The sequence below is a fragment of the Balaenoptera musculus genome, chromosome 6 (assembly GCF_009873245.2).
Source record: "Balaenoptera musculus isolate JJ_BM4_2016_0621 chromosome 6, mBalMus1.pri.v3, whole genome shotgun sequence".
NCBI lineage: Eukaryota > Metazoa > Chordata > Mammalia > Artiodactyla > Balaenopteridae > Balaenoptera > Balaenoptera musculus.
Window position 1 is genome coordinate 104,274,277 of NC_045790.1, and position 24,331 is coordinate 104,298,607.

At 37.4% G+C, this 24,331-nt stretch overlaps 1 protein-coding gene across 4 annotated transcripts in view; it reads left to right on the forward strand.

Moving 5' to 3' along the window:
• Positions 1 to 24,331, forward strand: part of RABGAP1 (RAB GTPase activating protein 1) — a 159,896-nt gene that overhangs the window by 32,176 nt on the left and 103,389 nt on the right. For 3 of the 4 annotated variants that reach the window (XM_036854765.1, XM_036854764.1, XM_036854766.1), the window contains exons 3-6: positions 16,605 to 16,839; positions 17,868 to 18,072; positions 21,283 to 21,457; positions 22,028 to 22,185. In XM_036854765.1, the coding sequence (XP_036710660.1) occupies positions 16,605 to 16,839; positions 17,868 to 18,072; positions 21,283 to 21,457; positions 22,028 to 22,185 (773 nt within the window). Of the gene's footprint in view, positions 1 to 16,604; positions 16,873 to 17,867; positions 18,073 to 21,282; positions 21,458 to 22,027; positions 22,186 to 24,331 lie in introns of those variants that run through there. The other variant, XM_036854767.1, reaches the window with a different exon arrangement.

Consider the following 24,331-nt stretch of genomic DNA (forward strand, 5'->3'; position numbering starts at 1 on the left):
TTAATGTAACATACCATATCAGTGGAATTAAAAGCAAAGACAATCATTTCAGTAGACACAGTAAAAGCATTTGATAAAAATTCAACACTTCATCATGAAAGTAAACAAATGAAACTATGAATAGAATGGCACTTCCTCAACTAGATAAGTAGCAATTGTGAAAAACCCACAGCTAAAATCATTCTCGCTGGTGAAAGAGTAGATTTTTCCCTCCTCCGTTTAGGCTCAATACATGGATATCTGTTCAACATTGTACTTGAGGTTACTTCCAGAGCAGTTAGGCATGTAAAAATCTAAAAGACATCCATATTGGAAAGAAGGAAATAAGAATCATCTCTGTTTGCAGTTGTATATGATCTTGTATGTAGAAAGTCCTAAGAAATCCACTAAAAATTATTAAAACTAATAAGTTCAGCAGGATTGCAGGATACAAGATCATCATGCAAATATCAATTTTATTTCTATATACTTGTAAGGAGCAATCTTAAATGACAGTAGGAAAACAATTGCATTTATGATAGCATTAAAAAGAATTAAATATTTTGCATTGTTTAAAAAAGTGAAAATCTTATACTCTGAAATCTGCAAAGCATTGTTGAAAGAAATTAAAGAAGACCTAAATAAGTGGAAATTCATCCAGTGTTCATGCATTAGAAGACTTGTTAGGATGGCATTATTCCTCAAATTGGTCTACACATTCACTGCAGTCCTTATCAGAATCCCAGGTAACATCTTTGTAGAGGTTAACAAGCCAATTTTAAAATTTGTATGGAATAGCAAGGGACCCTAAATAGCCAAAATAATGTTGAAAATAAACACAGTCGAAGGACTCATGCTTTGCAATTTCAAAACTTATTATAGAGCGGTGGTAATCAAGACAGTGTAGTACTGACATAAGGATGGGCATGTAGATCATTGGAATATGTTTGAGAATTCAGAAATAGAACCATGTTTCTGTGGTCAGCTGATTGAAGCAAGGGTACTAATACCATTCAGTTGGGAACGGATTTTTTTCCCCAACAAATTGTGCTGGGACACTGGATAGCCACATTCAAAAGAATGAAGTTGTACCCTTACATCACACTATATATAAAAATTAGCTCAAAGTAGATGAAAGACCTCAATGTAAGAGCTAAAAGTATAAAACTCTTAGAAGAAAATAGGGGTAAATTTTCATGACTTCCGGTTTAACGGTGGATTCTAAGATATACCAAAAATATAAGCAACAAAGGAAAAAGAATAGATTTAATTGGACTGTATCAACAATAAAATCTTTTCTACCTCAAAGGATACTATCAAAAAAGTGAAAAGTCAACCCACAGAATGAGAGAAAATGTTTGCAAACCATAAGTTACTTGTATCTAGGATATATAAAGAGCTAAGCAACCTAAATGTGTATCAACTACCAAATGGATAAATAAAATGTGGTCTAGAGTGGAATATTAGTTGGTCATAGGAATGAAGTAATGATGCATGCTACAACACAGATGAACCCTGAAGAACATTATGTTAAGTGGTAAGCAAGTCACAAAAGTCCACTAATTACAGGGTTCCAATAATATGAAATGTCTAGAATAGTCAAATCTTTAGAGGCAGAAGATAAATAAGTGTTTGCTTAGGGCTGGAGATACTGGGGGAAGAGAGAGTTGATACCTAAGGAGGTAGGGTGCTTTCTTTTTGAGGTAATGAAAATATTTTAAGATCGACTTTGGTAGTGGTTGCACATATCTGTTAATATACTCAAAACCATAGAATAGAATGTATACTTTAAATGGGTGAATTGTATTTGGAAATGTCCCAATACAAATACTTCGGAAAGCTGGATGAAATAGAATAAATAGCCTTTTAATTACATAGCTCTATTCACAAGAAAGTGAAGGAAGTCCCCAAGGAACAAAAGCAAAGAGGAACCTGAAAGCCAGACCTATACACATGTGCTGACTTTGGGCAAGACTGACAGCAAGAAGAGCAGGCAGTTTTAGTCCTGAAAGGGAGAGAATGTTAGCTTGGACTAGAGGGTGAATGGCCTGTGATTCAGGATATATTTTCAAGGTAGAGCTGATTGGTATTAAGGTGGGCAAATTAGTTATGGGATTTGAGGCAGAGAGAAGTAAAGTTGCTTCCTAGATTTTGGCCTGAACTGTTAGGTATATGGTTTCGCCATTTAGTGAAATGGGCAAGAGATAGGAAGACCAGAATTGGGGCAGGGGACAGGGGAATCAAAGTCCTGTTTATGACATATTAAATTTGAGATGACTATTAGGTGTCCATTTTTAGATGTCAGGTAGTTAGTTGCATGTATGAGACTGATGTTCAGGAGAGATTGTGGCTGACATCAACAGTATATAGATGGTATTCAAAGCTATGGGATTAGATGAAGCAACAAGGGAAAAGCAACAAATAACATAGAAGGGAATCCCCATAAGGTTACCAGCTGATTTTTCAGCAGAAACAGACAACTGTTTCAAGGATTTTTTGCTAACAAAGAGGAGCTGAAAAATAGAGAGGTACCTGAAGGGTGATATGGATTCCAGTGAGGGATTTTATGATATTTATATACTGATAAGAATTATTCAGTAAAGGGGGACATTGCTACTACAAAATGAGAGCAAAATCTTTGATTCAATTAGGGAAAAGGGTTTTGTGTGTATAAGTGGAAGGGTTAGCCTAGGAACAGTTTCTGAAATAGGAAGATAGCATAAGTAAGTACAGATGCAAATAGATCAGTCTTCTCTCCTTTTGGATTTGTTCCTGTCGAAAATTTTCTTGTTAATTTTTGAAGTACTGTTAGACTTACTCTTCCTGTTTCTAATTTGATGAACCATTTTCGGGAAATGGGAAGGACCCTCAGGGCTTCTCCAGAGAACTTTTTGCTCAGTCTCATTTATCTTGTTCACCAAAAGGAGATAATTCTGTTTTGGGTTTTTTTTTAAATTAATTAATTAATTAATTAGTTTCTGGCTGTGTTGGGTCTTCATTGCTGTGCCCAGGCTTTCTCTAGTTGCGGCGAACAGGGGCTACTCTTCGTTGTGGTGTGCGGGCTTCTCACTGCAGTGGCTTCTCTTGTTGTGGAGCATGGGCTCTAGGCACGTGGGCTTCAGTAGTTGCTGGCACGTGGGCTCAATAGTTGTGGCTTGCAGGCTCTAGAGCACAGGCTCAGTAGATGTGGCGCATGGGCTTTGTTGCTCTGTGGCATGTGGGATCTTCCCAGACCAGGGCTTGAACCCGTGTCCCCTGCATTGGCAGGTGGATTCTCAACTGTGCCACCAGGGAAGCCCCGATAATTCTGTTTTATAGACCAGGAAATTGAGCAACATGTTTTCCAAATTTAAAATGTTTCCTCTATGTATTTCCATGTAATTTCAGTACATCTACACAGCATATTGGTTTATTGGCTACAGAACTAGTAAGTGAAGATTAAAAATTATTGTTAAATCTGTGAGATCTGTCATCAGAAGAAAGTATAATAGGATATCTACAGATGTGTTGCCAGTGGTGCCCACACTTCTTTATGAAACTGTTCTTTCGACCCCTGGTAGATTTTAAAATTGCAGTGGAGTTAGAGGATACATTTGAAAGGTCTGTCACTCTTCCACCCCTGAAGTTCTAATTGAGTGTTTTGTTGAATATTCAGTTGACAGCTAGTAATCTACCAACTACTGTTAGGTACTGAGGATAAGAACTCCATATTGGGAAATATGATGACTTAGAAAACCTAAAAATGTCTCGATACAAAATACTTAGGAAAGCTGGATGAAATATAATATATAACAAATACCCTTTTTTTAAAAAAATAAATTTATTTATTATTTATTTATTTATTTTTGGCTGTGTTGGGTCATTGCTGAGTGCTGGGTTTCTCTAGCTGGGGCGAGTGGGGGCTACTCTTCGTTGCGGTGCACGGGCTTCTCGTTGCGGTGGCTCCTCTTTGTTGCAGAGCATGGGCTCTAGGTGCGTGGGCTTCAGTAGTTGTGGCACGAGGGCTCATTAGTTGTGGCTCACGGGCTTAGTTGCTCCGCAGCATGTGGGATCTTCCCGGACTAGGGCTCGAACCAGTGTCCCCTGCATTGGCAGGCGGATTCTTAACCACTGCGCCACCAGGGAAGTCCCAACAAATACCCTTTTAATTGTATAGCTGTATTCATAAATATGTAAAGAAAATCCCCAAGGAACGAAAGCAAAGAGGGAAATGAAAGCCAGAACTATATGTATGAGCTGACATTGGGCCTGCTCTGGGGGGAATTTGCTGTTCTTTATAACCAGTGGACTTGGGTTTTGATAGGTAAATTAGGTAAGAGATAAGGCCTTGGATTTTACAGAGAGAGGTTTTGGAACTGAGATTTCCTTATAAAGCACGCTCAGGATACATCCTAACTTGAAAGGATATACTTGAAAAAATAATAATAGTAACCTGCCTACAGTCACAGGAAAAAAATAAGGAAGCTTCTCTGTCTTACCTTGGACACTGATTGGAGGGGAGTCTTGTTGAGTGTTTGTACCCATAGGCTTGCCTTCATGTATGTTTGGGGTTTTAATTTATACTACCTTCTTGTTCCTGGGTTAGTAATACTCTTGGGACACCTGACAGAATCAACTGTAAAACTATGGAGGGACATGTTTGCCACCCAGGCTGCATAGTATTCCCACAGGTAACTCTGATAAAGAATAGTGCACAATGCAAAATTTACAAAGAATGGGGCTTCCCTGATAGCACAGTGGTTAAGAATCCGCCTGCCAATGCAGGGAACACGGGTTCGAGCCCTGGTCTGGGAAGATCCCACATGTCGCGGAGCAACTAAGCCCATGCGCCACAACTACTGAGCCTGTGTTCTAGAGCTGGCGAGCCACAACTACTGAAGCCCACGTGCCTAGAGCCCGTGCTCCACAACAAGAGAAGCCACTGCAATGAGAAGCCCGCGCACCACAACAAAGAGTGGCCCCTGCTCCTCTCAACTAGAGAAAGCCCGTGCGCAGCAATGAAGACCCAATGCAGCCAAAAATAAATAAATAAATAAAACAAACAAATTAAAAAAAAACTAACCTTTAAAAAAAAAAAAATTTACAAAGGACAATTCACCATGAGCAACAGTTAGCAAACCCCCAGTAAGATCAAATCTCACCAAAACTTTGGCATCTGAATAATTAGCTGTAACCTTAAGATGGGTATGATTAAAATGACTAAAGATTTAAAGAAAATTTTGGAAACGTTAGAAAATAACATTACAAAAGATTTTAATATACCAAGCAAACTAAAAATAGAACTTCCACAAGTGAAAATTAGACCCAGTGAAATTAAAGGTGCAACAGATATATTACCTACAAAATAAATCTGAGGAAATTACTCAGAAAATAACATTGGAAGATGATAAAATATGAAAAAGCAATTAAGAAACATGGAGACTAGGATGTGAAGGACCAACATGTACCTAAATGTTCCTTAAGAATTGAATGAGGGAGGGGGGACCACTGACGGTCCAGTGGTTCGAACTCTGTGCTTCCACTGCAGGGGTCACGGGTTGGATTCCTGGTCGGGGAACTAAGATCCTGCGTGCCGTGCAGCGCAAAAAAAAAAAAAAAAAAAGAATGAGAGAGAAGGAAATTGGTATAATAGCTGAATATCTTCTGAAAGTGATAAAGGATATAAACCCTCAGCTTAAAAAAACAAAATGAGTCCCAACCAGGATGACAGTGAAAGTGTAGAACATCACAGCCAAAGAGTAGTTCTTAAAAGGCTGAATGAGAATCAAGATGAATAGGACATAGTTCATGTCCTCAAGATGCTTATAGCTTAGGGTAGATGACACTTGTTAAAAATGTTGTTGCAGTCATTTCTACTAGTCTTTGCTTTGTAACAAACTAACTCAGATTTGAAAAACTATTATTTCTCATGATTTTATGGATTGACTGGGTAGTTTTGCTGGTCTTGCTTAGGCTCATACAACTTCATTCAGCTGGTGTGTTGGCTGGGGACTGGGCTTGACCTTGTCTCTCTTTCCATGTGGTTTTCAACTTAGGCTTCTTCACAGCATGGTGGTCTTAGGGCAGACGTGAAAGCTGCAAGACCTCTTTTAAGGCTAAGGCTTATAAGTTACATGGTGTCACTTCTACCACATTCTGTTGTAGAAAAGCAAGTCACAACGCCAGCCCAGATTCATGGGTTTAGAGAAATAGACTATATCTCTTGATGGAGGAGCTGTAGAGATTTTGTGGCCATATTTAATTTTCAACATGAGTATAATTAGATCAGTGCTATGATAGAGGTTAACGAAAGGATGCTATAGAACAGAGCAGGTAGAAACTTATCTCAGCTTGGGGGAGGAGTCAGGGGGAAGGCTTCTCAGAGAGGATAATGCTTCAGTTAAACCCTTTAAAGGAAAGCTTTATGTGATGGTGTAGTTATAAAAAACACAGGTATTTTTCTTTATGAAATGTTTTGACAACTCACATCAAAATCTGAGAATTTTCCATAAGTTCAGAACGTGTTGCGTTTTCTCTGCCTCACTTCCCTGGTGTGGGAATCTTACACCCTTTAGCTCTTAGCCAAAGATACTCTTTTTTTTTTTTTTTTAATTAATTTATTTTTTTTTAATTTTTTTAAAAAATTTATTTATTTATTTATTTATGGCTGTGTTAGGTCTTCATTTCTGTGCGAGGGCTTTCTCTAGTTGTGGCAAGCGGGGGCCGCTCTTCATCGCGGTGCGCGGGCCTCTCACTATCGCGGCCTCTCTTGTCGCGGAGCACAGGCTCCAGACGCGCAGGCTCAGCAACTGTGGCTCACGGGCCCAGCTGCTCCGTGGCATGTGGGATCTTCCCAGGCCAGGGTTCGAACCCGTGTCCCCTGCATTGGCAGGCAGACTCTCAACCACTGCGCCACCAGGGAAGCCCCAAAGATACTCTTTAAATGCTGGTTGGGGTACATTGATGAGATAGTACTGCTGAGGCAGAAAGTTCAGTTAGAGGATTTTTTAAGCTTTTTAATCTTCATAGAGTTTTCTTCTTGAAAAATCCAGCTGACATTATTTTGGTTGAAAAAAGTTGCCAGGCTTTATTAAAGTAGTTAGCAGATACAGAAGTCACTCCTTCTCACTTAGTACTGCCTAAACTAATCTTCTGACTCAGTTTCTGAAATTATATTGGAGTCAGTTGCTCTTGTCCTCTAAAATGCAGATCTTTTATTCAAGCAAAGTTAGTAAACCATGAACACACAGTTTAATCAAGGGGATCAGAGTGGTGGCGGGGGAGACACTTAAGTAAATATGTCATCATGACAAAATTCATCAATTGCTGGAATATAGATATGAGCAGAATTATATGAGAACATAATTGTTGCCTGAAGAAGAAAAGAAAGGTTTTCATAGAGTAGGTAACAATTCAGCAGAACATTAAAGAGTCATTAAGAATTTCCCAAAGAAGAGAGTCTGTGACATGTGGAAAGATCAAGAGGCTTGAAAGAGCCTGGAGTCGGGACCACTGCATGTAGAATTGAATGTGCTTGCTTTTCTTTTTCTCCCAAGATGCGAATAGCTTTTTTGTCATTTTTTCTGTAATTATAAAAATAATATACGCTTGATTTAGAAAATTCAGACAATAAGAAAAGTAAGTAAAACCTAGCCATAATCCCATTATTTAGCAAAACATTCATAAGTATTTTGGGTCCTTCTTCAATTGACATTTTTTTTGGTTTTTTTTGGCTGCGTTGGGTCTTCGTTGCTGCGCACGGGCTTTCTCGAGTTGCAGCGAGCAGGGGCTACTCTTCGTTGTGCTGTGCAGGCTTCTCATTGCGGTGGCTTCTCTTGTTGCGGAGCACGGGCTCTAGGCGCGCAGGCTTCAGTAGTTGCGGCACGTGGATTCAGTAGTTGCAGCACGCAGGCTTCAGTAGTTTGCGGCACATGGGCTCAGTAGTTGCATCGTGCGGGCTCTAGGGCGTACAGGCTCAGTAGTTGTGATGCATGGGCTTAGTTGCTCCGCGGCATGTGGAATCTTCCTGGACCAGGGATCGAACCCATGTCCTCTGCATTGGCAGGCAGATTCTTAACCAGTGAGCCACCAGGGAAGTCCCAGTTGACTTTTAAAGATGAATTCACAAGGTTCTGTTCCTTTCCCTTTTTAAATTAATGTTAATAATTCCTAATGGTAATTTTAGTTTGTTTTTCTGGTCCTTATTTTATATAGTAAGATAAAGAGATGGATTTTCAGAATAACTGCGGTTTATAAATGAGGCGCAAAGTGATTTAGTGATTTATCAAAGATCACAGAAAGAATCTGTGAGTGCCTTTGAGATTAGTTACTATACTTTCCAGTATCCAAATTGGGCTTCTGATTCTTTTGTGCCTTGCTTTCTTTTTTTTTTTTTAATTTTTATTTATTTTATTTTTGGCTACATTGGGTCTTCATTGCTGCACGCGGGCTTTTCTCTGGTTGCGGCGAGTGGGGGCTACTCTTCGTTGCGGTGCGCAGGCTTCTCATTGCGGTGGCTTCTCTTGTTGTGGAGCATGGGCTCTAGGCGTGTGGGCTTCAGTAGTTGCCATGGCTCAGTAGTCGTGGCTCACGGACTCTAGAGTGCAGGCTCAGTAGTTGTGGCAGGCTCAGTAGTTGTGGCACACGGGCTTAGTTGCCCCACGGCATGTGGGATCTTCTGGACCAGGGCTCGAACCCATGTCCCTTGCATTGGCAGGCGGATTCTTAACCACTGCGCCACCAGGGAAGCCCTGTGCCTTGCTTTCTGATGAGACGAGATTTATATACTTGTTTTGAAATGGCTCAGCTCTTACCCTGAAGCTGAGTAAAATTACTTAGTTTGAACCATTTTCATTTGTATTTTCACTGCAGTATGACACAAGTAGTGGGAACTGTAGATCATCAGGAATTTATCTTTAATTTTCTGATTGTGGATTTTTCTAGCACGCACTTTCATTTCCTAAGCATGCTTTCTTGAAGACATAAAATCTGTACTGGAAAAGCATCTCAAACTGCCTAAAGTAGCTTTGTATAACTGGTAAATCAAGTAGAGCCTAGTTGGTATTGTTGCAGTGAAGGGAAACAGGAGCTATAAAGTTAGAAGCAGAAAATTAAGACCAGGAAATGACTGGATATTGCCTTTGGAACATTTTGTCCTTTGATTCTATAAATGCAGTTTTGCTCTCAAGGAAATGGGCTTGTAGCCAATTCTACCATTCAAGTTATTACTTTTTTTTTTAATGCGTTTTAAATTTATTTATTTATTTATTTTTGGCTGTGTTGGGTCTTCGTTTCTGTGCGAGGGCTTTCTCTAGTTGCGGTGAGCGGGGGCCACTCTTCATCGCGGTCCGCGGGCCTCTCACTGTCGTGGCCTCTCTTGTTGCAGAGCACAAGCTCCAGACGTGCAGGCTCAGTAGTTGTGGCTCACGGGCCTAGTTGCTCCGTGGCATGTGGGATCTTCCCAGACCAAGGCTCAAACCCGTGTCCCCTGCATTGGCAGGCAGACTCTGAACACTGCGCCACCAGGGAAGCCCCCAAGTTATTACTTTTATTTGATATTATTTAGAAAGGACAGATGTTATTCCAGTAATGCTTCTTTTGCACATAAATAGTGGGTGTGTTCTTAGTTTTCTTTGGACCAAGGAAAGTGGAAGAACTACTTTTTTTTAAGTTATTATTTGTTTTTTTAACTTCACCTCCAGTAGGTGGACCAGAGTTTATTTAGAAATAGTTGAAAGTTGGGTAGGGAGATATTAATCGGATGCTTACTAGTTGGCAGGTACTGAGATGTGGGAAATGAGACAATCCCTATAAAAATCACATGATTCAGTGTCTGCCTATAACGTAAATAATAAGTGTCCAGTGATCATATTACTGAATCGTTGAACCATGACAATCTTGTGAGATAGGTATTAACATTCTCATTTTATTTATTTATTTATTTGGCTGCTCTGGGTCTTCTTTGCTGAGTGCGGGCTTTCTCTAGTTGCGGCGAGCAGGGACTGCTCTTCATTGCAGTGCGCGGACTTCTCGTTGTGGTCGCTTCTCTTGTTGCGGAGCATGGGCTCTGGGCGCGCGGGCTTCAGTAGTCGCAGCACGTGGCTCAGTAGTTGCGGCATGTGGGCTTCAGTAGTTGTGGCGAACGGGCTTAACTGCTCCACGGCATGTGGGATCTTCCTGGACCAGGGATCGAACCCGTGTCCCCTGCATTGGCAGGCGGATTCTTAACCACTGTGCCACTGGGGAAGTCCAACATTCTCATTTTAGAGTTGAGACAGTTGTGGCTTCTAGAGGTTAATTTGTCCATAGCCAATAGAGTTAGTGTTAGAGGCATGTCCCCATCTCAGATCTGTCTTATTGTGGAGCCCAAGTAGGACTACTAAGTACAGTTGCATAAGCTACACTGTGCAATCCCAGGGGGGTGCTGTTCACATAGTCTGTGATGTGAATGGTGCCCCCTGGAGTTGTGCCACAAGCCAACTCTTGTTCCAGTTGTGTTTTTTGTTTTTGTTTTGTTTACCACTACTCTACTTTGTAAGTAGAATTATGAATAAATCATTCACTGAACAGTCTCTGTCCTTGCAAACATTCATGTCTATGTTTGGCTATTTAATGTTTTTTTTTTTTTTCTTCTCAATTCAGGACTATTTTAAAGAACTCTCCCCTCTTCTTCTTAAAGATTACGTGGAGATGAACACAAATCTAAATATGATTCTTAGTTGTATTATTCATATATATCGGCTTTGCTTTTTTATTTTTATATTTGGGCTAAATTAAGTTAGAAGTCTTTTTTGGACTTCAAAATAAAGATAATTGTTTGTGTTTTGTAGCATGCTATTTGGTCCTGCCCAGTATTGTTATGGTAAATGTTAAACTTTAATGACACTCATAAAATGTTAAGGTTTAATGACACTTTAATGACAGTCATAATAGGAAATGGTATTTGTTTTTTTATTTTTAAGTAGTTAACAAAGCTAAAATAAATCTTTCAGATTTCCTTTTCTAGCACTAAACCAAAATCTGTAGAATACCCAATATCCAAATTGGATAAAAGAATACTTTGAAAAAAAAAAAAAAAAGAATACTTTGGCTTTTATTCTTGGCATTTATAAAATTTAGTTCATTAAACATGTATTGTAAATATACCCTGTACCCGCAGCTACCTGAAGCTTTGGGAATATAAAGATAATTGAAGAAACGGTCTCTGCTATCTATTAATGCCCAGTCTGGTTGGAGAGGCCCACTAAGCAAATATTCTCTAAAACAAGTAGCAATGCTGGAATAAACAAGTATGCTAATATTTTGGTAGCACTCTCTAAGGAGGGAGTGATTAAACCTAATATATCAGGCTTAAGATCTCTCAGCGGAGGTAACAGAATTTAAGCTTAGTCTTTAAGAGTAGAAAGGCAAAGGAGAGGAAGGTTTTCCAGGAAAGGGAACGGTCTGTGCAAAGTCTAGATGTTTGAAGGTTTATGGTGTGTCTTGGGGAGTTTGAGTAGTTTGATGTGACAGATAAGAGATGGAAAAGTAAATTGGGCAGAGCTGTGAGAAACTCATAGAACATAGTAATGAATATGGGCATTATCTTATGGACATTGAGGAAGCATGGGAGGGTATAAAAATAAGGCAGTGCTTGATCAGAACTAAGATTTGCACTTGTAATTTGAATGGCCATATGAATGATAGATCAGAGGGGAGTGAGAAAGAAGGCAGGGAAACTACTACCTTTCCAGTAGGTTTACGTAAAATGAAAGAGATTCCTATGGTGTTAGCTATGCATAGAGACAGAAGGAAAAAAATGGGCAGTTGAGCAAGGATCAGTAGGATTTGTGAGTAGTGTGGAAATGAGAGGAGTGAAGGATGACTGTAATCCTTCATTTGGTAACTGAGTGGAAAGTAGTGCAATTCATTAATTTTTTTTTAAAAGATACAGGAAGAGAATTAGAGTTAAGTTTTGACAGTAAGTTTGGAGTATCTAGCTGAAGGTGTCTGTCCATTAGACAGGGAGGGGTTGTAGATGTATATTAGGGATTGTTTATGTATCGTTGGGATTGGATGAAATGGCACAGGAGAATCTGTAAAATGAAGTTATTGCCAAAAAACAGAATCCTGGACGAACACCTTTTGAGGGGCAGGTAGGGAAAAGGAACAGTTGTGTTCTCAAATTGCATCTTTCATAGAAACCATAATTTTTTTCTATTTAAAAAAAATAGCCTTTTTTAAAAGAGCAGTTTTAGATTCACAGCAAAATTGAGAGGAAGGTACAGAGATTTCCCATATAACCTCTGCCCCCACACATGCATAGCCTCTCCCACTATCAATATCCCCTTTCTAGTTTAAGTCTATTGAGGTAAAATTTACACACAGTAAAATACAGCCCTTTTAGGTATACAATTCTATGAACTTTAATGAATGTAAACTCTTACATAATCACCACGACCACCACAGTCAAGATACAGAATATTTTCATTACTCCAGAAAGTCCCTTTATAGTTCTTTTTAGTCATTCATCTTTCCCCTTCCCAGCCTGTGTCAATCAGTGATCTGATTTCTGTCTCTATAGTTTTGCCTTTTCCGGAATGCCATGTAAATTGAATCATACGGTATATAGCCTTTTGTGTCCACTTCTTTTACTTAGAATAATGCTTTTGAGATTTATCCATGTTATTTTAGTATCAGTGGCAGTTTGTTTATCCATTCACCAGCTGATAAACATTTACTTTGTATTCAGTTTTTGACAATTATGAATAATGCTGCTATAAACATTCACAGACAGGTCTTTGTATAGACATGTATTTTTATTTTTCTTGGGTAAACACCTAGGAGTGAGTCATAGATAAGTGTATGTTTAACTTTATAAAATTTACATAAAGTGACTGTACCATTTTGTATTCCCACCGGCAGTGTATGAGAGTTTTTCAGTTGCTCCACATTCTTGCCAGCCCTTGGTATTTTCAGGATTGTTTTGTTTTTAATTTTAGCCATTCTTATAGGTGTATAGCGGCATCCTATTGTGGTTTCAGTTTCCCTAATGGTTAATGATACTGAGTTTCTTTCAAATGCTTGCATTGTCTTCTTGGGTGAAATGCCCTTTTTTTAAATTGGGTTGCTTGTTTTATTATTGAGTTATAAGAATTCTGTGTATATTTTGGATATAATTCCTTCATCAGGCATATGATTTGTAAATATTTTCTTGCAGTCTGCGGCTTGTCCTTTCATTCTGTGAACAGTGTCTTCCGAGCAGCAGTTTCTAGTTTAATAAAGTGCACTTCAGTTTTTTCTTTTATGCATACTTCTTGTGTCCTAAGAAATCTTTGTGCCCCAAGATTACAAAGACTTTTTCCTGTGTTTTCTTCTGTAAATATTATAGTTTTAGGATTTACATTTAGATCTGCAATCCATTTTGCATTAATTTTGTATGTGACGTAAAGAGATTGATGTTTTTGCATATGTATGATGTCAAGTTAATTGTTCCACCACCATTTGTTTTATTACCTTTCTCTGTTGAATTATCTGGCCAACTTTGTTGAAACCAATTGGCCGTGTATGTGTGGGTCTATTTCTGGATTCTATTTTGTTTCCTTGGTCTGTATTATCTGTCCTTTCACTAATACCGTGTCTTGATTACTTTACCTGCAACTACCTTTATTTTAGAGATCATCGTGGTATCTGTTAGGAATGCTGTTGGCAGCAAGGAACAGAAAGCCCTGCTAATAATGAGTTTATTTTTGTTATGACAAGAAGTCAGAGACAAGCAGTTGCTGGTTTAAGCTGTTCATTTATACGAGGGGTTAGCAAACTATAGCCTGCTGGCCTAATCTGGCCTGCCACCTGTTTTGTAAATCACCTGTGGAGGTTCTTAAAAATGCATATGCCAAGGCTTTATCTCTGAGACTGATTTAGTTGCTAGGGTAGGAGGTGAGGGGATAGAGGGAGGATCAGGTGTTTTAATTTTAACATGCTCCCTGGTGATATTGGTAATTGTGTTGTTTAGTCATGGTTAAGAACCATTAATCTAAGGTTGGTTCTTAGAGTGTGGTCTCCAGACTAGCAGCATCACCATCTCCTGGAAACTTTTTAAAAATTCAAATTATCAGGCCCATCCCAGCCTTACTGAATGGGAATTCTTGTTAGGGCCCAACAGATTGTGTTTCAACAAGTTCACCAGGTGATTCTGAGGCATGCCAAAGCTTGAGAACCTTGAAAAGCATTGCTGAGTGTTTCCCAGATAAGCCTAGGGAAGATTAATTGACTGTCTTTTAAAAAACAAAAAACTTAATTGAGATAAGTATTAAATTATGTGCAGATAGTTAAGTTTGAAATTGGATTGAAGGTGCACACAAATGATCTAACATGGTAAGTGCTGAGTACTGTATTGGACCTAATTATTCAAAGCATAAGTTAGGTTGCTATTTTTAAGCAGCTTTTAAAAATCATTTTTGTGTGTGTGCATTACTTTTTCCTACCCTTTAAGGAAGAGTTAAGGAAATAGAAGGCAGTTCTTACGTTTATAGACTTTATAAACAAGGGAAGAATGCAGATAAACATGTATAAACACAAAAGACAAACATATAAACATGCTTCTTTCAGGGTTTGTGATATATTTTGTGAATATATTACAGTGGAGGTAGCCTATCCAAAAGAAAACTTGAGTTTATTTAGCCTATATACCAAAGAAAAAACAGTACCTCATAGCATGTAAAATATGTCTTCAGTTTAGTTTGCTCTTGAATGGTAACCTTCGCAGTTATAATTACTAATTGCTTAAACGTGGAGTCTAATAACTTTTCTTCATCTGTTTTTAGGGAGCTGTAAATATCCTACTTATGTTATTTCTCCTTCCACTTGGACAATGGTTTAGATTCAATTAGGCTATCTTTTATTTCCTGCAGGTGATTCCTGCAGTATTTCTTATCCAGTTCTGAAAAAATAAGAGGTTAATTAGAACTAAGCTCTAGTTTGTTTTCTAGGTGCTTTAAAAAACTTTTGAAAGCAGAACTTCTGAAAAAAGAAATTTGATTACACTTGTGATGTATAAGATCAGGCATAACAAAGAGTTAAACTTATTTGACTGAATTGTAGTTCCAGTAGCAGTTAACTCTGAATATAAAAGGAAGTTCACAAAAACAGATGCTGTCATTGAAACCAGAGACTGAACACCTCTCCGGCCCTTATTTCCAAGGCAAGAACAGCTGACATGTTAGAATTTCCTTGGGAAAATGTAGCAAAAAAGACTTTAGACTGTTTCTCAATCATAGTTTACAGCCAAAGGGACTTGAATTTTATAGAGTTACAAAAGATGATTGAACTGGGTTCCTTAGTAGTCCAGAGTACCTCTGTTATTGGAATTTTGCTTCCTGTGTCTTAATTTTACTGGGAAGACCTCATTGTCTTTAACAATCTCATAGCCCCACCCATTTTAACTTTTTGTCAGGTTTTGGTCTTCAGAAACCCTCCTAAATCAGCACACGTTTTTTTCATCATGATTTCCTTTTCCTAAATTAATTCTCTTGTTAATTTTTCTAGTATTTCTTGAATAAGCATTTGGTGACAATACTGGGTTTTGTCACTTGTGGTTTTCCTTAGTGTTGGGCAGTCTCCACTTGATTTTGCACTTGTTTACTTCCTTGTTGAGCAACTAATAATAAACCATCATGACTCTAGAAAAATACTTGACATTGAAATGGAATGCTTCTGTTCCTCAGGGTCATTTTATACGTGCATCTCCCCAGCTTTATTCAAATGTCTCAGCACTTTAAGAACTATTTATGTCAGAGAAGTCTCCCTCAGAAATACAGGAGACTTACTTATAGCAAGGGTGGTAAAAATGCATGTGATGGTTTATTACCTAATAAGTTTGTTTCTACTGATAATTTTTGGAAGCAAACACATTTTCCCTTTTCCTTAAGCATAAGAGAAGCTTCTCGTCTTTTTTAAAAAAAATTAATTAATTAATTTACTTTTGGCTGTGTTGGGTCTTTGTTGCTGCGCGTGGGCTTTATCTGGTTGTGGCGAGCAGGGGGACTACTCTTCGTTGTGGTGCACGGGCTTCTCATTGTGGTGGCTTCTCTTGTTGCGGAGCACGGGCTCTAGGCGCGCGGGCTTCAGTAGTTGTGGCATGCAGGCTCAGTAGTTGTGGCTTGTGGGCTCTAGAGCACAGGCTCAGTAGTTGTGGCGCAGGGGCTTAATTGCTCCGCGGCATGTGGGATCTTCCTGGACCAGGGCTCGAACCCGTGTCCCCTCCATTGGCAGGCGGATTCTTAACCACTGCGCCACCAGGTAAGTCCGAGAAGCTTCTCCTCTTAACAAGCTTTATTTCTCATCAGACAAGTAAAATTACAAATATTTTAGTTGTTATTAGTTTAGGACACTGTAGAAAACTTTTAATAAAATTGACAGACTATCACATATATTTCTGGGTATTAGTCTCAAATTCACTATACACTTTTTCATGAAAAACTGTATGAATTAAGAGAGCAGCTGCAGCTCTTATTTATTATAGATCTTGATTTATTCTGTTTTTTAAAGACATTCAGAAGATATCTATATATCAAAAGAATTGCTGATGATTTTCTCTAGATGTGGACCCATTTAAATCAGTACTGGCCTCTCTCATTTTGCTGATTGCATATACTTGTGACCCTTAGATTATAGGGAATGGAAGTGAACAGCAGCTGCAAAAAGAGCTAGCAGATGTGCTGATGGATCCTCCAATGGACGACCAGCCAGGGGACAAGGAGCTTGTGGAAAGGTCACAATTGGATGGCGAAGGAGATGGGCCTCTTTCTAATCAACTCTCAGCTTCATCCACCATTAACCCTGTGTCGTTAGTAGGGCTCCAGAAACCAGAGATGAGCCTGCCAGTGAAACCTGGACAAGGAGGTTAGGATTGCTGCATTGCTTGCATAACTGAAGGTTATTGTTTTTAATATTTGAGTGTCCATTCTGTACTAGGTTTGATTCAAAGCAAGCAAAAACCATTATCTATGTTCTCTAGAATCTTCAGATTCTAGATTTAGGGGGATGTGAGAGGAGTAAATATATGTACTATTCTGATTTCCCTTTAAGTGTATGTCATTTTTAAAAAAATTTTTTTTGGGATAGAGTTGATTTACAATGTTTTAGTTTCAGGTGTGCAGCAAAGTGAATCAGTTATACATATACATATGTCCACTCTAAATGTATGTCATTTATACCAAAGAAAGAGAAACAGTAGCTATAAGACATTGAGGGAGTCTTAGAGTATTTAAGGATCTTTTTTCAGGAAAGAAGGAATTTGAGTATAGTGTTGGAGAAATAGAGGAATAATGCTTGGTGAAGAGCTGTTTGCCCCAGGCCTTTATAGCTTGGCGGGAATAGTTGTCAAGTTGAAAAAAGGGAGCTGAAAGACGTAGCAAGGAAGGAGAAAAAAGGCAATTATAAAGGCTCATTGGGGAAAGTAGGGTGTTAAAACTATAGATGTTTATTGGGAAAGGGAAAGCAAGGGGACTGAGAGAACATGATAGAGTAGCTACCATGATGAATGAGAAAAATAATTATAACAGCAGATCAGAAAGAAGACAGAGATAGGATTTTTCAGGGTGGTAAAATACTAAATGTATTTTTGACCTAAATGTAAATTATAAAGTCAAAACAAATTAGAAGAGTCAGAAAGGTAAATCAGATCTGAGTCTCAGGTCACCTTTTAGATTTGGGATTGAGACTACAGCCATACCTAAAAATTTTAGTGTTGGTGACAGAGTTCTGGTGTGAGATTTCTGGCTTTAATGGGCATTTCTTCTGGGGTAATGGCATATTCTCTCATTAGTATTTAATTTTAGAACCTAAATGTAACTTGTAGATTTTTACTTGATATTCATGTCAACAAAATATCAAAATGAAAATAATCCCCTCCTTATTGTTTCTTTCAGATTCTGAAGGGTCAAGTCCTTTCACACCAGTGGCTGATGAGGACAGTGTAGTTTTCAGCAAACTAACTTATTTAGGCTGTGCCTCAGTAAATGCTCCCAGGAGTGAAGTGGAAGCCTTAAGAATGATGTCCATCTTAAGGGGCCAGTGTCAGATTTCACTAGATGTAACCCTGTCAGTGCCGAACGTATCTGAAGGAACTGTGAGGTGAGACCAGCTTCTTGAAATGTTTGTATTCAATAACATTTGATCAGATTTCTGACCTATAGTTTTAGAAAGAAGCAATAGTGAACAAAATCTGTAATTATTTTATTCATGCAATGTTTAATTCATCTGGCACTTAGTTATCACGTCTTCCAAGGATTGTGACCTTTATGAAACATAGTCACTTGTTTGAATAGTTTTTTATACTCTTCGCCACCCCAATTCTGTGTAACACATTAGAAATTTAAATGTTTGGGGGATTATTGAAACATGTTGACCTAAGAGTCTGCCTAACAATTTATATTTTTCATGTGCCCCCAGTACAAATACTAACTTGACACATTAGTTCAATATGAGATTTCATGCTGACTTCGGAAGTTACAGAAACCTGTTGGTAAATATTAACTATTCCAGTACAGTTCCTAAATTTTTAAGATGAGGAAACTGAGGCCCAGAAAAGTCTCTCGAAATGGCTATTGTTTATACTAACTGAAACAGATAACAGTGATTTAAAGGTAGCCAGTCAGATGTCTATATTAGCTAGCTAAATACAAAACTCTAGTAATGAGTTGAACAGAACTGAAATAAAATAACTTTTTCTTTATTATAAAAAATGCAAACTTATTTCAGAAAAATCAGAGGACACAAACAAGCAAAAATTTAGGAAAATACTCTTTTTTTAATTTAATTTTTTTTATTGAAGTATAGTTGATTTACAATTTGCCAATCTGCTGTACAGCAAAGTGACTCAGTTATACACATATAGACATTCTTTTTTTTAAATATTTTTTTCCAGTATGGTTTATCACAGGATATTGACTATAGTTCCCTGTGCTACACAGTAGGACCTTGTTTATTTATCCTATTATATAATAGTTTACACCTGCTAATCCCACACTCCCAGTCCTTCCCTCCCTCACCCCCCTCCCCCTTGGCAACCACAAGTCTGCTCTCTATGTCTATGAGTCTGTTCCTGTTTTGTAGATAGGTTCATTTGTGCCATATTTTAGATTAGGAAAATATTCTTAATTCTACTCTCCCGTTGGTAAATAACAGTTAACATCTTGGTTTATTAAGACCCTTTGCGTGTAGTTGTATGTGTATATGTTTGTGTATGTGTGTATATACCTACATATATGTGCAAGTATAATTACAGAACTTAGAATCAACATTTTTAACAACAGTGGAATAATATAATACATACCATCTTGTAACATGCTTTCCTCACTTAGTTTTTTATATTGTGAATCTCTTTCCATATCAATAAATATGCTTAAAAATTTTAACTTATGATGGCACGTGATGGGCTATTCAGAAATAACCAATCTCTAATGTTACATATTTTAGTTGTTTTAATGAGAAAAGTACTACTAATAATAGCTAATATTAAACTTTTATTATATGAGCATGTAAGTGCTTTACCTGTAATTTTCTTATAAATTATTTTTTAGCTAAATTTTTATGCATTTTTGTATTTCCTTAGATTCAATTCCTAGAAAGTAGACTTATTGGGTCAAAGATTTGCCCATTTTTATGGGGCTTGATACATTGCCAAATAGCCATCTAGAAATATTGATCTAGTTCGTACGTTTATCAGCAGTGTATGAGAGTATCTGTTTCTCCACCCTCAAGCATTTTGGATTTTTATGGTAGTAGAGTTGTAGCTGTATATGGTTAGCAGTAGTAGTAAGTTAATTAATATTCCAGTTATCTGCATATGTAATTCTTCTCTTGAGTATTTAAAGAACTATTTCACAAAGACTCACAAATACTAATTTTAGTTGTATTTATTAATGTGAAACTTAATAAAATTTTTTTAGCACTCATTTTTTTTTTGTAATAAAGTTTATTTCTTTTTCTTTGGCTGCACTGCAGCTTGTGGGATCTTAGTTCCCTGACCAGGCCACCTCAGTGAAATCGCTAATTCCTAACCACTGGACCATCAGGGAATTCCTTAGCACTCATTTTTTTTTTTTTTTTTTTAATAGAGGATATCATGGCCAGCTGATTCTTTTTTTTAATTTATTTTTTATTTATTTATGGCTGTGTTGGGTCTTCGTTTCTGTGCGAGGGCTTTCTCTAGTTGCGGCAAGCGGGGGCCACTCTTCATCGCGGTGCGCGGGCCTCTCATTATCGCGGCCTCTCTTGTTGCGGAGCACAGGCTCCAGACGCGCAGGCTCAGTAATTGTGGCTCACGGGCCTAGTTGCTCTGCGGCATGTGGGATCTTCCCAGACCAGAGCTCGAACCCGTGTCCCCTGCATTGGCAGGCAGATTCTCAACCACTGCGCCACCAGGGAAGCCCTAGCACTCATTTTTATATGAGCATTCATTTTTATATGCTTCTTAGTCAATAGTCATTCCCCCCAACTGAAGTTATACTTTGTTCTAATATATTTTAATTCTATAAAGACATGAGAAAACTAGTTTCTCTTGCCCCATGTTTTCAGAGTCTTTATCAAAGTGCCTTTGAACTTGGATTAGGTCCCCTTCTTAGGTATTTCCATTATCCCCTGGGCTTTCCCATCAGTGGCCCTGCCCATTCAGTGTTGAAATTGCATAATTTCTTTTTCAGTTTCTTTCATAGCTGTGTCATCAGTGCCCAGAATGGAGCCTGGGATGTTGTAGGTATCACATAAATATTTGTTGAATGAATACATTTTTGAATGAATGATATCCCTTTGATTTTCAGAGAATGGCATCCTTTTGATTTTATTAATGATTTTCTTTTTTTAGGTGTTAACATTTTGTACAGTCTCTCTCCCTTGTTTGCCATGAAGCAAAAGAACATGTTTCACTCTGAGAAAGCACATCCCCTTTTTATTTTTTAAAATAATAAAGCAGATTAGGTCATTCTTTTAGGAGATAATGAGAAGCACAGCTTTAATGATCTATTTTGGTATTCTAATTTACCCATTATCTTTATTTAGTTACAGACTATATAAGAAACATACTTACTGATATTGTTTATGCTTTCCTGATTGCCTCCCTAAAACATGCGGTTATGTAGTTTTTAGTATCATGGAATTGTGTAATCAGTAACTTTAAGAATCCACATATGACTTATTTATCAAGACTTAAGATTAATATGATTAGCATACCAAAAATGGATTATATAATCTTTTTGCTAGAAAATGAGTCTTGAATCATAATATGGATGTAGTGAAAATAGTCCACAGTCCCTCTAATCTCTTTATATCTGTTTTTCTGAACAGACTCTTAGATCCTCAGACAAACACTGAAATAGCAAACTACCCTATCTACAAAATCCTCTTCTGTGTTAGAGGGCACGATGGAACTCCTGAGAGTGACTGTTTTGCTTTCACTGAAAGTCATTACAATGCAGAGCTCTTCAGAATACATGTCTTCCGGTGTGAAATACAAGAAGCTGTAAGTACTTAAGAGGGAACTGTCTGCAAATGAAACTTCATCTGTACCCTCACTACGTTGAAATGATTATAGTATTTATTATGGTCATTTGTAAGCCAAATGAAATTCTCTGCTACTGTTTATTTCAGCTGGATGGGCTGAAATGTAAATAAACTAAAAGTTTGGTTAACCAGAACCTCGTTGTTAAGAGTGTTGGAGGAGACCAATTGACTGCTGCTTAATTGGGTTAAATAGGCATCTTGGTTCTAGCAATGACGTATTTGCAAACCATTCTTTTAGAGCTAAACTTTTAGGATTATTTTTATTATAATAAATACATTCAAGTAATTCCTAACAATTTTGGAAATCATCTTTCAGTTGGATTCACAACCACTTCTTTTTTAAAGCCTCTTCTCTGACCGTTTTTAGTGTTGCTTGCTTTATAGGTCTAATAAATTAGATAATTTATCAAAAGAAATCAATGGAGGAAAGATGAATTACTCCCCTCAAACAACATAGGTCACCTTCAGCCTTAACAAAAGTATTTTATTCTTGTGATAACAGCCCATTTCCTAACATGTCTGGTTGTAGGTGAGCCGGATACTTTACAGTTTTGCCACTGCCTTCCGCCGTTCTGCAAAGCAGACCCCCCTGTCAGCAACTGCTGCACCTCAGACTCCTGACAGTGACATCTTTACCTTCTCTGTGTCTTTAGAAATAAAAGAAGATGATGGTAAAGGTTATTTTAGGTAGGGCATCTTATTTTATTCTTTTTATTTGAGTTTGTATTAACATGCTGTACTATCTGGATTTAGGGAAATTCTAGGTCAGATTACATAACTTTTACATTATAAAATGATTGCTTTTATGGGTAGAGTTTAAAGGAAAATAAATAGGCAAATCTGTAGAGGCAAGATTTAAAGAATTTAAAACAATAAAAAAAATTCTTTCACGTAGGAAAATGTATCATGCTACCATGTTCTTTTAGATGGACTCTAAGTAACTGGCTGACTGCTGATATGAAGTATGACAGAAGCTACGTCAGCTGGATCTGTAGCTACATTTGTTTTGCTGGAGTTTTTTTGTGTTTTGTTTTGTTTTGGTTGGTTGGTTGGTTGATTTGTTTTAATAATGTAAAGGTCTTAAGGCTGTTGAAATCAAGTTTTACCATTAAAGTTTATCTGAACACATTGGAAGGGGAGAATTGAGGTCTGTATCTGAAATATAACCTTACATAGAGGGTCAGAAATAACTGGTTTTGGTTTTTAAGTAAAGTGATGCTTCTTTGAGTAGTGAAAATAACCCTGGAATAGAAATTAAAACTTAGGTTTAGTTTACTTATTGCTACCATTAACAGTGTGACCTTTTCCAAGTTTCTTTACATCTCCTGACATTAGTTTCCTTATTTATAAAATGAAGTGGCTAGACTCTAAAATCTTTTATAACTTTAAAATATTATGGTTGCAAGATGATTGACTTTGTTTTTCTCCATATCCCATATCACAAAATGGGTGCCACTTGGGATCATAATCAGTAGTTGCATATAGAAGTTTCTTTCCTCCATGACTACCTCATAAAATGGGTAAAATGAAATTCTATCAAAATATGAATGATTTCTAATATCTTGCTTTTAAATTAAAAAGCACAATGATTGGTCTATTTGTTTGAAAAACTGATAACCTTTGCTCTCCCTTCAAGAGACTTTGGAATTGTCATGCCATCTGGTGGCCAATTTAGTGTACAATGCAGCTTCTACTTTGATTTGTGCAATAAAGTGTGAGGCCTTGTGCTCTATGCTTTCTTATTAGCTATATTTCTGTTCTCACAGCAACACTGTGATGTGGTGCTTTCTGCAGTATGCATTCCTGTACTGGGAAGTAGAAACTGTAATCTATAAACCTTGTAATGATTTTTTTCCTTTTTAAGAAACAGAACAGTTTGTTTAAAGTTTTTTCCCTTTATTAAAAATATTTACGTAGATCATTTATAAACCCCAGTTATGAATAGGAAAGATTTCTAAGATCTCTCAGAAGAGAAGCACTAGGATAATTTCTCCTCCTTCTGAGATCAGGTATATTCTAAGTAGAAAGGTAATGATCACAAATATCCCTGGTCTGTTCACCTGTATATCAAGGAAATGCTATACAGAAAACCCCTGGATGGTCATTTGTTTTTCACGTTTGTTAGGGCTTTGTTATCTTTTTGTTGCATTGTTTTCCTGAATTTATAGTTACAGTAAAAAATAGTGTTGTGTGACCTAATACACTGATGAAATCATTGACAAGTATGCCTTTCTTCGTCAGATTTGAACTTTTCAAATGCAGTTCCTTTCATCCAGTGATTCTGTAGTATGTCTAAGAATTTACAGAAACAATCATTGCGGTGCCAAAAGAGTGATCAGCATGAACATTCCCCTTAACACAATAATAGCAAAATTAAAAAGTGGAAATTAAATGTTGACCAGAATAGAATGGTTAAAATTCGATGCATTTCACAATATATACAAATATCAAATCGTTATGTTGTAAACCTGAAACTAATGTTGTATGTCAGTTATACCTAAAAAAAGATACAATGGTATACCCATATGACTTACCACCTATTTAAAAAATACATGTATATATAGTTAGCCATAGTACAAGATAGATTGTGGTTTCGCCATAGCATAAATATAGACCAAGTGCCATGGCAAGAATTAATGCTCTTCTTTTCATTCCTGAAAAAGTATAATCCTTACATTATTAAAATGAGAAACCTGCATTTCAGTTTAGCCCTTAGGAAAATGGAGCATTTTCATTTATATCATTCAAAACACTTCTTTCTGATCTTATTTAATCTACAAAGTACCCCATTTGATATTGTCCTTATTTTATAGGTAAAGAAAGCCAGGGAAGA